We start from the raw sequence: 17,585 nt of genomic DNA, 5'->3' as shown, positions 1-17,585 counted from the left end.
TGCCATGTGTCTGACCTCCATGCCCACTCAGCTAAAATGTCATGGCCCTTTCTCTCTTCTGTCCTCTGGGCAGCTAGTGAGATTTACAACTTGTTGCCTTGGAGTTTTTCTTCAAAATCTAATAAAAGTGCCTTCAAGCTTCAGACAAAACAAAAAGAACTCTTTCAATTTAGAAGGATATAGAAGGCACCCCAAAACAAAACAGTGGCAAAAACAAACAAACAAACAACAAAAAAAAACCCATACACGGTTTCCAAAATTGAAGCTATGGAACTCAGATTGAATGCAATTATTTATTGTAATCTCTGAAATAATTTCAGTCGGTTCAACTACTCTTTAAACCCTTATCAGTATCAGGCTCAGAATTCAGTCACAACCAAGCAATTCACAAGAACATGTTAAGCAACAAAGCATGCTTAAGATTTCTCCGAGAAAGCGCCTCCAAACACAGGTACAGCAGAACTGGGCCACACAAAACTCTCAGTATCTGTTGACACACACCACAGAGTGGAAACCACACCGAACGAAGAGTCACCTTCCTCTTTAAATTTGAAAGGATGCTGTCAGACATTCTGTTGGCAAGTAAAACTACACAGGCTTTCAGGACAGAACAAGCCACTTAGACTGTTTATACTACACACTTCACTTATGGGTAGTCAGAGACTTTAAAAAAGTATGTTACATCTTTAAAAATACCAATTACCGGGGACAATGTCTGAAAATGTTTACCAGCAATGTTAGGTCCTCCTGAAATCACAGTTTTCTGGATAAATAAATGTAATATTATGTTTCTAAATTTTTTTCTTTATTATATATAGCTTGGAAAATATATTTTAGGTTGTTTAATTTTCACATCTTAAATATTCTTTCTTTTTCCTTTGATAATACTAAACTCTTTAAAAATTTGTACCTATTTTATAGATATTAATTTCACTCTGTTTTCAATACTTTGGCCTGACTTGTTTATGGAAAAAAAATAACATCGACAATATTAGCTGGTTATACTGGCAGGAGAGGGCATATCATCATTTTCTTATACCTTGTATTAACAATAAACCTTCTCACAGAGAAGAACATAAATACCTTAAATTATAGTTCCAACAATAAAAATTCACATTTCATGCTTTAGTGAGACACTTAAATCAGCTGTAAGATAGTCCTCAGAGTTTGGGGTAGAGCCCTTCCAGTATCTGGACCTCTGGTATGTGCCAAATCGGAAGTTCTGATGTTATGAAAATACGTAGCTTCTGCCATCTTCCTATCCAGCAGAAAAAGCTGGCAAGTTCCAGCTGCAGTCTTGAGTCTCATCAGAGTGACAGCCAATGTGCTTCAGGCCTTGGCACTCAGGGGACTCATCCGCAGCACTGAAGAGTACTCACAAGCTCGAATGTTCTCGAATAGGATCGCAGACGGAGACAGCCCTTCTGAGTACAGCTAAACACGTGGATGTCTATTGCACAGGATTTTATAAAGTTCCCGAAACAGTGCTCCCTTCCCACCCCTTCAGCTACTATATACATTTTTCAGATAAGTTCAGTGTCTCACTGGGGAACGTGACTTGCAGAGAGTTTCCTTTAGGGGCAGGCTCCTCCCTGCTGCCCCCACCAACTTCATCCACCAACAAGACACTCTCCGAGTCCTGGCCCTGGGAGGAGTCTGAGGTCTCTGATACTCGCAAAGTTCTCAGTGAGGTGGTGTCTGCTTGGGTCAGGCTCATGCCATGCACACCTGGAAGCAAATTCCTGCCTCCGAGGCTGCTTTCGTTTAGGTCAGGCAGGTACAGGAGGGTCTGAGATGTGCTACTGATTTCCCTCAGCTCCCGAGAAAGGAAGGAGCGAGAATGGCTTGACACGGCAGAGGATGTCCTCCGACTCTCCGAACAGTGCTGCGCTGAGCCATCTCTGCCGGGCCCACCTATGCGGCAGAAGAGGCACTTGATCTTCTCTATGGCTTTACTGAGGACAGTCTTGCGCAGAAGGATATAGATCCAGGGGTCCAGGATGGGGTTCACCGAAGCAATTCTGATGGCCTGCAAATCGGGGTTTCGGCTGATGTCTTTCACCACACTTGGCTGATATAACTGGTTGATGAACACTCGCACCTGCGCAAACGAGAGGCCCACGTTGAGATTTTATAATTAAGCAATTTGGCCAAACACTTAAGTGCCGCATTTACCTTTGCAGCGCGTGATGTGACGCGTAGCTGCCTGTACGTGGTGATGTCTGCTTTGCAACGCCAGTTTACACAAGGCAGTTACTGTATTTTAAAAGACACTCATTTTGTAAGTCAATTAACCGTGTAATCATTACAGAACACGGAGGCACCTATGCCTTTACACTCAGAGAAAATACTTTGTACTTTTGAACCAGCATCAGTATCTCCTGTCAGCCAGAATGACAAGAGCATAGTTTTTCTCTGTGGCTCTCCTCACTCCCCATAATAATTATCTGCTGTTATTGTTTCTTGAACCCAGACTTGTTTCTGATCCATTTTCTCAACAGCATCCCTCATGGGAGATACCACTGCATTAGCCACCCAGATAAACTTTTCACCCGAGATCCCTTCTCCAAATCGCCCAGAAGATTATTTCTGAAGTACATGTCCCATTATGCAGTTTAGCTGCTAAAAAACCTCCCATGGCTCCTCATGAGCTATAGTTTTGTGCATCTTCAAGATAGGGGTCGACTGAATCCAGCGACTATTACACAACTCTAATGAGAAGCAATCCCACTGTGCTTCTCAAGCCTCAAAAACAAGCGCACACAAAGGATCCTGGGTTCTTCCTTAGTGATACATGGTAGCTGAGCAAGTTCCTTCTCTTTTCTCATATGATATACTTGTTACCTGGACCCGGAAGGCTGCGTGCATGCGTGCGTGCGTGCGTGCGTGTGTGTGTGTATGTGTGTGTGTGTGTGTGTCAAGGTAATTCTTTACCAGGCTGATCCTCCTTCTTGCCTCAACTTCCAAAGTGCTGGGATAAACAGGCATAAAACTAGAGTCCTGAAAATGTTGAGGAACTTTTCAAACTCTCTCTTACCCTGTTGATAATCAGGTCTGCTCTGGGCTCTATAGTTTCCAGATGAATTCCATGTGGCTTTTATTGTTCTACCAGGCTGGATTTATGTTTAAAATTTATTCTTAGTAATGAAGTCATCACTAGAAAATATTAGGTCTGTATTTTACTCACACTCCACATTACATTTCTAAAGATGAAGGAAGTGATGGGCTTGATTGAACCAGCTAGTAGCAAGCCCTGGCTGTGGCAGGTTTGTGTGAACCTGACACTTGAAGCCTCTAGAGGGCAGTGTTGCTCTACGTTGGAGTGGCTGGTACCCTGCATCTCTTGGGATGCATTTTCCACATGTATTTTCCAAGAAGCTTTCAGAATGGAGTCTGGCCAAGTTTGGACTTTGAATTTCATATATATTAACATTAACATGTATTTTGGCTGGTTGGTTCTCCACCACAACCTCAAAGGAAACACAGTTACCCCTGAAAAGAGGAAATTTCTGAACAGTTAAAACAAAACAAAACAAAAAGCTGTACCTACTTAAAGCAATTCACATTTTGTTTTCAAATTTCTGTGCTGTTTTAAAAAGTCAGTGTTGTGAAGAATTAATGATATTTTTTTATAATCAAAACTAACAGGGAGCAAGGAAGAAATCTCGTTTGTATTTCATTTTATCTGCAGCCATAATTAAATTTGACTGCTGCAGAAGGGAATGAAAGAAGCTGTAATTTTAAAATGTTCTATTTTAGAGTTCCACAGGGGCTTGGAGGGACTTACGATTAGCACAGGCCCCTGGATCTCATCATTTAGTGCCTTTCAGTAAAGGAGTATTTATAGAGGTCACATACAGATGAGCATAAAATACAACATTCTGGGTTAGGATGTAGTGCAGTGTGAGAATACTTGTCTAGTGTGAATAAAGCCTCAGGCTTAATTCCCTAAACTTCAGAGTAAATTCAGTATACACACCCCAATTCCAAATTCATATCAAAATTCTCAAAAGTCAATTAAGTTATTTTCAGAGACTCCAAATGAATGGGCATGACTTGGCCTTGTATCCTCAGTTTAGTTTCAAGTGGAGTGAAGGAAAAAGAAACAAAACTAACAACTCGAGGCATTTTATGGCACTTGAAAAATTATGGCAACTCTGGCTTCACTTTAAAGGCCACAGAGCGAGTCCCATGACAGCCAGAGCCACACAGAGAAACTCTGTCATGAAAAACCAACCAATCAACAAAAAAACAAAACAAAACAAAAAACCCAAAAAACAAACAAACAAACAAACAAACAAACAACCACTTGCTTTCCGAAATGTCCCTGAAGAGCAGTGACCGGCTCGATAGGAATACCCACAGCAGTACTTTTCTACACCCCTCCTCCAGCAAGCCCTGGATGTTGTATAAATAAATAAGTTCAGGCAGTCTGCAGTTAGGGAAGCATGTGTTGCTGATAAAACAGAACCTGAGTCAGAGAGGGGAAAACGTCTAAAAACCTTACTGGATACAAACAAGGCCCCTAACTTTCTTCCCTGTTGACGATGAGCAGCTGCAGACTTGGTGGATGTGACTTGTGCCTGATACTGGCAATGATTCCAAGATTCTAAACTTCTTAAGACTGGTGAGGAGTCAAGCTTAGGAGCTCTGGAATAGAACCGGCCAAGGATTCAATAAAGACTAGAAGGTACGACCGCGGGAATGTTAATGGGGAGGCTATATGGCAGGGTGGTAAATGCCCAGGATTTGTCACCAAACAAACTTCTCTGTATTTTGGCTGTGGTCTTTACCATTTCTACATAAAGGTTTTTGTTTTTGTTTTGAGACAGGGCTATGTAACTCTGGCTGTTCTGAAATTTGCTGCATAGATAAGGCTGACCTTGAACCCACAGAGCTCTGCCTGCCTCTGCCTTCCTAGTGCTGGGATTCAAGGCAAGCGCTACCAGGCCAGGCTATGCCTAAGTTCTTAAAGTGCTGAGGCTAGTGCCTAGAATTTAACACTCTTTTGTCAATTCCGACTTTCCTTTTAACACATATGTGGAAACATGGCCACTCAGGGCTACTCTGATAATTGCAGGTCACAGGTAGCTTTGGGGTATAATTGATGGCTGGTATTCAAACCATGCACTTCCTACCTAAGAAAAATCTGTTTGAAGAGAATGTTGAACTGAAATATTGAACTCTTGACTAGACCAATGCAACAATTGATTGTCTGAATTGAAATGCTATCCAGTAAATGGAAGGATCTGTAACTGGATTTGCGCATGCGGGCTACCTGTTCTGTTCCAAGCGCATGAGAGGAATTGTCCCTGTGTACTCTGTAATCGCATTGCCTTGTGAAGAGTCCAGAATTGACACAGCTGTTACTTTTAACAAGGGTCATGGAAAGTGTTCTGAACTGAGTGGTGGTAGAAGAGTCTGTATTTCTTGTTCCTTCTAGACCACTAACTGGCCATCCACTGCATGCAAGTTACTTCATCCCTAGTGGTTAATATCTACATGGTAAATCTATTCTAAAAGCTTTCTTCCCTCCCAATTTATAGCTTCAACATTTCAGCTCTAGGGGAGAAAAATACCTTGCTATAAATCTTCAATAAAATCAAAGCTTGAGATGTCAGGAAAGATGATAAGAAGTGAAGGAGGATGCATTCCCAGCCACCCCGTCAGTCACAGTTGCTCATCTGGGGCTGGGGCAACTGAGGTGTTGAGTGGGTGGAAACGTGAGATTACTCCACTGAGCAGATTCCGATATGCTGCTGGGTTCGGTGAAATTGTTTCTATGTGCTACTCTGGAGTCATCCAAGTACTTCTAAAAAGCCTGTCATTTCAAGCTGTGACTCAAAATTTACTTCTAGGAATTGCAGTTCTTTTTAAAAACTTAGCCACACTTATTAGAAAAGTGATCAAATATCTTTGATTTCGCTATAGTGGCATCTAAATTAATCACATTACTTTTACCTGTGCGTGGGCTATTTGTTCATCCGATCCTTTAATGGGCCCACTTCCAGTTTGCCTTCTACAAAACATGTTCCTGTTTACAGTTTTGTCTGCCGCTATAAGCTGTTGCTGATGCCTTTCTAGCCACAACCAAAGAACACACAGGAAACTATTTCCCTAAGGGCGTAGAGTTTACCTGACCAAAGCAGAAAATTAATTAATTTGCCATACTGCTGGTAGCTCAGAGGAAGAAGAAAGAAAAGGAACAAATAAGCAATAAATGTGCCCTTGGCTTGCCTGCGTGTGGAGGGACATGCCTTTCCAAACCTGACAGTCTAGCTCTTTAGCCCTGAGGCAAAAGATCTGATTAGAACTGTTATCGCAACATTAGTATTATAACTGCAAAATTAAATAGCAGAAATCGATCTAGTTACAGTATTTAATATGGTATCCTTGGGAGTTCATGCTGATTGCATGTTGCTAAAAAATGCAAGATATTTATCTTAAGCATGTACTTTCATTTCTTTAGCTTCTTCTGCTTTGAAAAAAAAAAAAAAAAAAACAACAGCTGAACCCTGAGACCAGTTATAAATAGCAGAAAGGACAAAGTGACAAAAACTGTATTCCTACCAAATGTTGTGTGTGCTGTAAAGTCTGCTTATACTTTCTCTGTTCATTGATTATGATCCACGGAGAATTTTGCAAATTTGGCATATTCATTGTGTCCACAATGGAATTCACAGCCTCTCTCAGCTTTAGCTCTCAAGCCGTGGCTCCATTTTGCACAACAAATTAAAATTTACTTTTCATATTAAATTTATTATCAACCGTCCCGAAAGAGCTAATCTAGCCTCTTCCCTCGGGTCCAAAAGACAGACTGGGCTGCTTTGCAGTGGCTGCCTGTCCTCCCTCTATGTTGCATGTAGCTCTCTGAAAGTCCAAGCAAGCTGTGTTTGCTCTCTCAGGTAAGCCTTCTGAAAGCATTGAAAGTGACCCAGAGGGTTTCATTTCCCTCCAGCAGAATCAGCACTTAATTTTATTCAATAATGCTCAAGCAGGTGCTTCATCCCTCTTTTGAACTGAAAATATGCCCAACTGCTTTAACCATCAGGGCGTTTTCAGAGCTTTCATCTCATTTATTCTCTGAATATATGAGAAATGTGGGGGTGGGGCTGCAAAATAAGCCAAGAAAGATGGTAACTGTGCAAGTTCCTTTTGATTATTTCTATAATTACTGAATCGTGGGGGAATACATGGGTGCTATAGCTCCTCATTGCTTGTGACAAATTTTAATTTAATCTGGCCTCTGAATAAGTAGATTTTTTTTTTTTGTAGCTCAAACTCCAGGCTAAAATCTGAAGCTACTCCTATTTATTTTATTAGTTATTTCTCACGAAAGCATTCAGGCTCTTGACCAACATGCTCACCCCTTAGCTGAGTCAATTTCAGCTTTCACATAGAGGTCCTTAACCTCGATCCCTGGTACTGACTTCTTTAGACTGGACAGTATTCTTCATTAGCTAAAATGTGATTAACTTGCCAGACATAAATATAGCTCTGGGTCCTCACATAATTTCAGGCTTTGTCATAAATGGCCCTGAACCTGAGGGCCAGGCCAGCCCGAAGAATTAGTTCTGTAAGCCTCTCCAGATGACAGAGGAGAACACCTTATTGGTAGCTTCATGTGAATCAGTGGTGTCACATGCTCACTTCTAACCAAAACATTTAGAAAGTTTGTGCATGGTTACGAATGGCCTAGCTCCGACCCCTCAGTTCCATGAAGTGGACATCCTGTAAATTACAGCTGCTCCCTTTGTCATTTACCGTCCCGTAAAATACAAGACCGAGGAGAGACTAGAGGCCCCAGCAGAAACAGGGGCCTTCCCTTCCAACTCTCACTTTATTTTGAGTCAACATTACAGACAGTAAAATATATTTATGTGGCTCAAGTGTGACTTAACTCTGTAAATTACATTAGGTTCTGGGACGGCTTAAAGGCCCTTCTGGCCAGTCATATTTACTTCTGTTTATACAAATTGGCAAGAAGCTACTGTATGCTGGCTCTCAGCCACCACTGAGTTTCTTCCATTTACAGTCACTTTTGTAAGGCATAAAAATATTTTTATATCAAAGATCCCTAGTAGTATTAATAAGAGAAAGAAAAGCATAATAGTCCATTAAGCTTATTTCCACTGGCTCCCAATGAACATAGATAGTAATTTCTTTTTGAATAGGTAGTTTAGAATTTCCAGGAATGCAGTATTTTGAGAGATAGAACTTGGGACAAGATAAATTCTAGATGAAGAATCATGTTCTACCACCGACCTGTTTCTAGTGCATTCTACCAACAACAGGTAAAAGCAGAGAACTTAAGAGGCACCTGCACCTCTCTGTTTATAGTATTTCAAGCGTTACTAAAGGCAGTTTTTAAAGAGTGTGTTACCTCAATGACAGAGTGCACCCAAACGCCAACGGACACTCCACAAAAGCCCAAGTTAGAAGAGACTGTAATTCTACAGTAGTGGACAGTGGAGTCTGGTGGCCTAGGGGGAACCATCTCCATAAAGGAGAAACCGGACCTCTCCTGGTCACTGAGAATTAAAATGCAACACCGGATGCATATCAACTTGTCCAAATCCCATCTCCAGCGTGCTTTCTTGGCTTGCAAAAAGAATAGGGAACTTGAATTTGGACATTACCTCGTTCAAGAGTCTTCTCAAGCATGACATGGTTCTGTGTGTATGTGGTGGTGGTGGTGGTGGGGGGCGGATGGGCGGGTGGAGGTTGAGGCGGGGCGGGGAGCAGTTTGAATGTGTCTGCAAGATTATTCTAAGCAAGTCACTCTTTTTCTTCCGTGAAGTGATTCGAGTCAGGCTTTTAAACTAAAAAGCATCTCATCTATTCTAGCTTTAAAATGCTGCATAATCTAGGAACAAGAAAAATGCCTACAGAAATCAAAACACTCAAACCGCACTCACCCAAGGAATAAGTTCAACAGAGCTTATCACCTCTGGTTTGCAATGCTCTGGGGGCCACACAGTGGAGTGCTAGAGTAAGTAACCCTATAGTCCCCACCCCCCATCTGGCTGGGCCAGCCAGAAGTGAGGGTTCTGGGAAGATACAAAGCAAAACATCAGACTAAGGGGAGCCCAGGGGGCTGTCCAGGGGACCTCAGAACCCATGCTTTCGGGGAAAGAACCTCGGGAGACCAAGGGGGAAATCACCTGCTGAGTCTCCTTAGGGTCAGAACTTAGGAGAGCCTGGGTCTACTTAGAGAAGCCTTGAGCAGGTCTCCATCCAGACCTGGAGGAAACTGTCACCGCCAAGGAATCAGGGAGAAAGCGGGAGCGGGGAAAGAGAGATGGATGCGGGAGAAGGACTGAGTGGACCCCAGCCCCTGACACTCACCACCAGCGGAATGGAGCAGATGAGCACCACCAGGGAGGTGGCGATGAGTAAGATGACCATCTGGATTTCCGCGCCGGCGATGCGCCGGAAGCTCCTGCGGCGGCGAAAGTCGCTGAGGCGCTGCAGGGCTGGGGAGGCGGCCGCGTGGCCCCGACAGGCCGCCGAAGCCACTGCTGCGGCGGCGGCCGCATGATGCTGCTCCGTGCCCAGCGAGGTGCGGCGCATGAACTGGCGGTGCATGCGGAGCAGCGCGCCGCACACGAGCACGTTGCAGAGCACGGTGGCGAGGATGAGGAAGGAACTGAAGCCCGCGTACATGTACGAGAAGGCGGCGTAGGCCGTCACGTTGGAGGTCCAGTCGATGAAGCACCAGGTGCCGGGGTACTGTCGCTCAGACCTGCCCAGGCCCATGTTGGGCAGTGCGCAGAACAGTACGTTAGATGCATAGACGGCAAAGAGCGTGAGGCCCGCCAGCCGCTTGTCCACGTAGTGGCTGTAGAAGTAGGCGTGGTTGATGGCCAGGTAGCGTTCAATGCTCATGGCACAGATGATGCTGAGACCCGACAGGCCGAAGAAGAGTAGGATGAAGGTGCTGTAGTCACACAGTGCCTGGTCCCCGGGCCACTGGCCCTTCATGTATGTGGCGATGGTCACTGGGCTTACCAGCAACGTGCCTAGTAGGTCAGTGACAGCCAGCCCACATACTAGAGTGTAGAAGGTCGTCTCCTTCTGCTCCTTGCGCGACTTGCACAGCACTACGATGGCCACCAGGTTGCCCACGACCCCGAAGATGAACATCACTGCCGGAATGGTCACTGGGCTGTTCAGCCTCTCCGAAGCGGAGGAGAAGGACGCATTGACCCCGGGAATGGACATGATGGTGGGCAGTAGTACACAGCTGTGGAGCTCACGGTTCTATCTAGGGATGGTGAGAGAGGAAAGAGAGAGGTGAACCGCTTACCACTTGCAAGGTGTTCGACCCATGGCCAAAAATGCTATGTCAATGAGACAAGGAGAGCAACCGGATCCGACTTCCTGATCTGTAGCCACTCACTAACTGTGGCTACTCAAATCCCCAAGCTCTGAATGGGTCCTGCCAAGAGCACCACTCTGCTGACATTAATATTTATAAGCTGATAACTGCCATTCCCGCCTACCCCCACCCCCCCTCCACTCACTCCATCGCCAAGATGAGCAAGACCCTTCTCTAGGGAAAAGTGACTCGCTAGGGATATTCCCGACAGAGTCGATAAAATTCTCATCGAAACAAGTTATGGACAATTTGAGAAGCACATTCTGTTCTTTGATTTCCCCGAAAGAGCGCCTGGCCACTCACTGTGCTGTCCACGGAAAGACCTCCATCCCAACTTACCTGTAGGGTGGGGTCTGGAGCACGGTGCGCCCCAAGGTTCAGGCCTCAGACGTTCGGGACCGGCCTCTAACCTCAGCCATCAGTCTCTTCCCGCTCAGCGAGGAACTTGTCAAGGCTTTGCCCCCCTCGGAACCGGGTCCCGGTGGCTGCCAACTTTCCGGAACTGAGGTCAGAGGATCAAGCTTTCAAAAAGCTTAGAAAGCAAGCGAGGCTCAGTGAAGACGGGTCTTGGGGTTCTTGTTTGATTGACCGCCCCCCCCCCCTTTTCGTTCAAAGGCGAGTCTCAGCTTTGCAGAGCCCGCAGATCTGGTGCGGGAGGGCAGCGTCCAGGTGTGCCGCCACGCGTGCAGGTGGAACGGAGCGAAGGTCCGGGCTCCCTCCTCCCCAGCCGCGGGCTGAACGGACAGCTACCGCAGAAGGCGGCTGCCGCGGAGGCCGCTTCTGGTGCTCTGGGGGTGGCGCGGGGTCCACTGGGCCTGGGGCTCTGACCTGGGGCTGTTCATCTTCCTCTCCCGCCGCCGGGTTTCGAGCTTCGCTCTCGCCCTTGCAGACTCTGTACAAACTTTTCTCCTCCCGCAAGTTTCCCCAACGGGGGCGGAGACAGTCAGCGCGCGGCCCGGGCGCCCATTGGCTGGCCTGGAAAAGGGGCGGGGGGAGTCTTCCGATAGCACCGCCCGGGAGCCTGGTGATAGGGGGCGGAGCGGAGAGCCTGGGGAGGTTTAGAGGGACCTGCCAAGGTGCCACCGGGCTGCGGGGGTCCTCTCCAGTGCTTTCCCTCTCTCCGAGAGCACTTGGGACGAGCCCCAGGGGAGTCCCTGCACGCGCTTTGCCACTCCTGAGCTGGGCATTTAGTGGGGGAATGATGCTGGGACCGGCGTCTGGTCTATGTCGCTCCTGCGGGTTAGAGGGAATTCTCTCACTTCCACCCGCGGAGCGAGCATGTGTGGGTCTTGGGACGTCAGGGCAGTTTCTTTAGGACGCTACCCGAGAGCGGCAGAACGGAGAGGAGAAGTGGGTGTGTGGTTGTGCGTGGGTGTGTACGCCCGAGCGCTCCGGGTGGGACTTGGCAGACGTGTGGGTGGACGGGTGGGTAGGTACCAGGCTTGGGCGGGGAGACGATGAAGAATCCATCCTCTCACCATAAAAGGAGTTACTTGGCAGTGCCCTGGCTGCGCACAATAGGGCACCAAAGCGGGGGCGGGGAGGAAGGCGAGGGACATCGACTAGCAAGTTCCCCTGGCTTAGGTGGCAGAGCCTTGGGGCTTTGGAGAGACGTGGCCATAGATACACCTGAGACGTAGTTGAGGGGGAGAGCATTCTTCCTTGGGAGGACTTCTGAACTCTGAAACAAGGGTAGACTGAGCAGCTTCCGCCTTCCTGTTAGGTTTCTATTAGACGCCTTCACCTGCAGGATAAGAAGGGGTTTTGAAAGTCAAGCAAATAAACAGATTTTCCAGGCGTTGCCTCTTTGTTAACTCGGAAAAGGTCTATTTGCCTTTCCTTATTCTTTGGTTTATAGTTTGTTCGGCTTATTTGATGAGGAACAATCATTTCTTAGTTATCAACTTATCTCCTAAAAAAAAAAAAAAGAATTTAAGATTGGAAAACACCGGGGCCAATTAAAACTGCTTCACCAAACCCTTTAAAAAAACCACACAGTGAGGCTGTAGTATGGCTTTCCAAGCGATTCAAATTCTTAGAAAAACCTTTATCCATCTGCAGCATTCACAGTAACCAGGTGGGTTGCATCTTGTATAAAGTAGGCACTCCTTAAGCATTACTTAACGAATAAAAAAATTTGCTAAGAATTTATCTGATTTTCAGCTAGTCTCAGTAACAAATGAGTAATAAGGGAACCAAAGAGCATACCAGATTTTAGCCTATAAAAGTACCCATAATTGTGTTTACTTGCATAAGGAAACATGTGGGCATAGTAATACAGCATTGTTCTGTGTGTAAACCTTTTCATCGTGAACATCAGAAGGGAAAATGTTCTTAGCTGGTAGAAAAATCGGTGATGATTGTTCATTTTTTTTCAGTCTGCTATTACCACTACAGTCATTTCTATTGTCTGTGTGTCCTCCAGATAGTAATCTCTAGAATGGTGTCAGCACAGAACACAAATCAATGCCAGAAAAATGAGAAGACAAAACTGTACCCTGTATCCCCACTCCTCACTAACCACATTGCATGATTGTTACTCAGGTTAGCTGGTTGTCAGAAAAAAAAAAAAAATGAAGGGAAGAGAGGATGTTTCCGATAGCCTGTTAATGTACTTTTTTTCTGAAGCTCCTGAAAAGAAAAAGTTAATGTTGGTATAGTTTAGGCTACAGTAGATAGTTCCAATCCACATAGATGGTTTTAGTCAAACTAGATAGTTCACAGAGCAAGCCCAAGCTTACAAATCTTAGACAGCGATTGGTTGGGAGGGGGAAGGGAACAGACACAGAGATGGGAGATAAGGGAGGGTATGGGAAGAGAATAATAGAAATGCATTATATACGGTCATGAAATTCAGAGAAAATTTTGATTTAAAAAGACTGGTGGTATTAATTTTTCATGACAGAGAGTATATTAAGCTGGACATAGTGGTACAAACCTGTATTTACAACATTTGGGAAGCTGAGGTAGGAGGATTGTGAGTTCAAGGCCAATCTGGATCTTACTGAGAGACCCTGTTTAAAAAAAGAAAAAAAAAAAAAAAAAAAAAAAAGCCGGGCGGTGGTGGCGCACACCTTTAATCCCAGCACTCGGGAGGCAGAGCCAGGCGGATCTCTGTGAGTTCGAGGCCAGCCTGGTCTCCAAAGTGAGTTCCAGGAAAGGCACAAAGCTACACAGGGAAACCCTGTCTCGAAAGGAAAAAAAAAAAAAAAGAAAAAAGAAAGAAAAAAAAAAACCCTAAAAAGCAATATTATTACGTGTCCTGAGGTATGATGTTGAGAAATCAGTATCTATTACTGGATTTGTTATCAACTGAAGCATTTACTTACTAATCCTTTAAACTTTCTTTCCAGTAGCTTTAAGATGATGAAAAATAAGAATCCAGTTTACAAAGCTGAAACAAAATGCAATGAAGCTTATCTATACCTTCTTTTGGTCCACCATTTTCAAAAGTATAGTGTTCCCTCTGGTGAACTGTAACTTTAAGGAGTTGCTTCCTCTTCCTCTTTAAGATTTATTTATTTATTTTCTTTTTTTTGAGACAGGGTTTCTCTATGTAGCTTTGTGCCTTTCCTGGAACTCACTTTGGAGACCAGGCTGGATCACAAAGATCTGCTTGCTTCTGCTTCCCCAGTGCTGGGATAAAAGGTGTGCACCACCACTGCCCGGCTAAGATTTATTTATTTTCAATGTGTTTGAGTGTTTTGCCTGCATGTGTGCTTGTGCACCTCTTGTGTGCCTGCTGCTTGTGGAGGCCAGAAGAGATCACTGGATCCCTTGCAGCTGGTGTTACAGAAAAAAGGCTGTGAGCTGCTATGTGGACACTGGGAATCAAAGCCAGGTCTTCTGCAAGAACAGCAAGTGTTCTTGACCACAAAGCTACCTCTCCAGCCCTCGTAACCATTCCCAGAACATAAAGTTAGTTTTTCGAGGTAAAAATTGAAAGTTTGGTCTTCAGTCATATCCCCTCCAACACATCTATGCTTAGGAAGCTAAGCAGAGGCAGGCTGGGTTAGTACTTGGAAACGGAGAAGTCAAAAGTTTGGGAAACATTTTATTTCCTTGGTTTGGGAAACTGGGACAGTGGAGTCCAGTTTCCCTCACATTCTGCCAGGAATCCACATTGCAAAAGGGGAGCCTTGCCATGATCATGTGGGTAATTCTTGTTATTGTTTGTATGTTTCAATGACGAGATCATGATTTTAATCTTTGCTCTCTGTTCTCCCTTGCAGTTTCCGTCTCGTCCCTACCTCTCCGCACTGAAGGTCTGATCAGGTCTTTGGAACTGTCATTAAATTCTCCCCAGAGGTTTGAATTAGTTCAAGAACTGATCGCGTGATTGCTCTGTGCTGGTTAGTTGTTTGCCTACTCTTTCAAGTAACTCACTGAAAGTGAGAAGCCATTGAAACCCAACGGCTGTGGTAGGCTGCCACCCACATGCACTTCCACTAGCTGGTGGGTGAACAGGTTTGGATCTTCCCTGGATGAAAGGGACTGTGGGACAAACCAGATTCAGCCATCAGGATTGGGGAAAGGAAAGGAATGACTTCTGGGCAGAAAGGTGAATCAGGTCAGAGTCCCCAACCTCTTTTAAAGTTTATTTTATTATTATTATTTTCTTCCAACATAACATTTTGATTGGTTCTCTGGGAATGTGGCATCATGCACCCCAATCACACCCACTTCCCAGTCCTTCCATGTCTGCCCCCACCCTTGTGACCCCTCAAAAAGTAAAAATAGAAATAAGAAAAAAAAAAGAAAGAAAGAAACAAAACAGAACAAAAACAACAACAGAAAAACAAGTCCAGTTTGTGTTATCTATATACTCACGGAAGCACGGTTATTTTATTATTTTTTTTTTTTTTACGACATGCTTGTGTGTGTCTGGGTGAGGGTGTGTGTGCGTGGGCTAATGGCGGAGGAGGTTAGACGCTTTAGATTATCCCTGGAGCGGGTGTTGTAGGTGACTGTGAGCCACCTGAAATGGGTGCTAGGAACCGAACTCTGGTCGCCTGGAAGGGGAGCAAGAGCTCCTCTTACCCGCTGAGCCATCAGCGCCACCTCTGGTCCCAGTCCTTTAACGAGTTCTCAGTGCACCCCCCAGGGTCTACCATTCATGTAGTTCAACAAAACAAGAGACCTGCACCAATTATGTTCGTTTTTGTCTGCCTTTATTGCTCCAAACCCGGTCAAAGGCGTCTGCCTGGCTCAACAACACAGTATCCTTAGACACGTTTGTCTTCCAGGGGGTTATGTGGTTACAAAAAAAGACGCTGACCGGATGCTGGGTATGGAAAGAGGCCCACAGCTATGGTTGTGGCTCTGATGGTGGCCTTCCCTTTTTAGTGCTGCATTTCAAGTGGGTGCTCCCCTAAGTGTCTTCATTTTCTAAGTGTGAACTGTATGCTGGGTCTATTGCCTGGAGCCGCGGCACATGTCAGTGCTGGGACTGACTCCCCCACTGCCTCTGTGTGCCAACAAACCCTCTCTGTGGAGGCTGCTCACCACAAGGGTTTGCTTCAGGTGGCCTTCTGCTCCACCAGTTAGTTGCACTTCTCAAAGCAACGGCTTTCTCTTCTCTCATCCCCTCCCCCCTGGCTTTTTCTTCACATAGTTCTGTCATACCTCTATTGTGGTTTCGGTCAATGGCAAAGAAGACAGATGACTTATCTTTGGTTGCTGCCTGTATTTGAAGGTCTGGGTGAAATGATAACACATTATTAATTCAGGGTTCTCTTCCAGAGGACAGAGGACCTTTGCATCAAGTTTCAGCTTTTTTCCCCCCTCACCCAAATCTCTGTTTTCTTTCTTTCTTTTCTTTTTTTCCGAGATAGTTTTTCTCTGTGTAGTTTTGGTGCCTGTCTTGGCTCTCACTCTGTAGACCAGGCTGGCCTCGAACTCACAGAGATCCACCTGGCTCTGCCTCCTGAGTGCTGGGATTAAAGGTGTGCACTACCGCCACCCAGCCAAATCTCTGTTTTCTAACGCTGTAAAAGATATGCAGCAATGGAGACCTACCTTCCATTTCTGGGGAGTAACCAAGTTAAACAGTAAGAGGTCGTATGTTTTGGAAGACTCTTGAACAACACTGGATAACAATTCAAAAGAGGGCTTCTCATGTCTGCTATTTGAGTTTTTGTTATGGGGTTTTTGACTCTTAGAGGGAACCCCATCAGCCCAGATGATAAAGGTTCAATAAAACTATATATTAATACACGGAATTATATGCGCAAACATGAGTTGAACAAGGATGACATCATAGACATGCTAACGGGATGGGGAAAAGCCCATGAAGCCTCAACTTTATACAACCATAAGCAACTGAGGAAGGCTGGGAGTGGGAGAGGTGGTCTTCCTGTGGGAAGGACATGCCAATTGGTAGTCCAGTGCCAAACACACCATACAAGTAACACTATATGGACCGAACAGGTTATATTTAGGAATACATACATACATATACATATGCATGCAATAGCAATTAGTAACAAAAGAGACAATGATTTGAGGAAGAGCAGTGAGGGGATATATGGAGGATTTGAAGGGAGGAAAGGGAAGGGAGAAACATTGTAATTAAATTATGATTTCAAAAAGAAAAAAGGAAAAGAAATGATGTGTAGGAACTCTGCAGTTGATCCTCACCGCCAGTGTTCTGTGTAGCTCATAATGGCCCATGGCTTTCCATAGCACTTTCACATCTGCATTCCTGCATGGCTTTATGAGTACTTCCTGGAGGATGTGAGGCAGGTGACAGTGACGGCCAGGATTAACCAGGCCCTGTTTCAGCTTCCTCTTACGCACACTGCTGGATGTTAGTCCATATATTGTCTTTTATGGTCAAGTGCAGCCCATGAAGCTGGGGTTGTAGCACAGTGACTGTGTTACACCCAGGAGACAATGGTTCAAGGCCTTCCTCTATAGCACCTAGCTCTTACATTTTTTCTGCTCTTTCTGTCTTGATCTTCCTTGGAAGGGGTGATACATACTCCTATGGAGGACAGAGCGCTCAACAATTCCTTATTCTCAGCACCTTGACCAGCCCTGGGTTTTGGCCCCAATTAACATTTGCCACAAAAAGAGGCTTCTTCCCAAGGCTGAGAGCTAGCTCCACTAGCCTGTTACCTTACTTTTCTAGCATGATAGTTATGAAAAGAGTTATAAGTTACAAGTTACAGCTTGCTCTTTTGCAGATTTATCCACACATTTA

General features: G+C 45.1%; 1 protein-coding gene across 1 annotated transcript; it reads right to left on the bottom strand.

Moving 5' to 3' along the window:
- Positions 1-274: 274 nt before the first annotated feature.
- On the bottom strand, positions 275-11,272 carry Ptger4 (prostaglandin E receptor 4). The gene is made up of 3 exons (XM_006996787.4): positions 10,721-11,272; positions 9,349-10,267; positions 275-2,101 (listed from the first exon to the last, which is right to left on the bottom strand). The coding sequence occupies exons 2-3, from the start codon at positions 10,222-10,224 to the stop codon at positions 1,511-1,513; spliced, it is 1,467 nt and encodes a 488-aa protein (XP_006996849.1). The 5' UTR covers positions 10,225-10,267; positions 10,721-11,272; the 3' UTR covers positions 275-1,510.
- Between the last annotated feature and the right edge of the window lie 6,313 nt (positions 11,273-17,585).

The sequence above is a fragment of the Peromyscus maniculatus genome, chromosome 15, assembly GCF_049852395.1.
Source record: "Peromyscus maniculatus bairdii isolate BWxNUB_F1_BW_parent chromosome 15, HU_Pman_BW_mat_3.1, whole genome shotgun sequence".
In the NCBI taxonomy this organism is placed as follows: domain Eukaryota; kingdom Metazoa; phylum Chordata; class Mammalia; order Rodentia; family Cricetidae; genus Peromyscus; species Peromyscus maniculatus.
The sequence above is the reverse complement of the archived record's forward strand: the minus strand, read 5'-3'. Positions and strand labels throughout refer to the sequence as shown.

Bases quoted from the DNA above. Each gene is read 5' to 3' on its own strand.
- Ptger4 (XM_006996787.4), bottom strand. From the start codon at position 10,224: ATGTCCATTCCCGGGGTCAATGCGTCCTTCTCCTCCGCTTCGGAGAGG. The intron at 2,102-9,348 runs GTGAGTGTCAGG...TCGTTTGCGCAG, and splicing joins TCTGCTCCATTCCGCTGGTG to GTGCGAGTGTTCATCAACCA.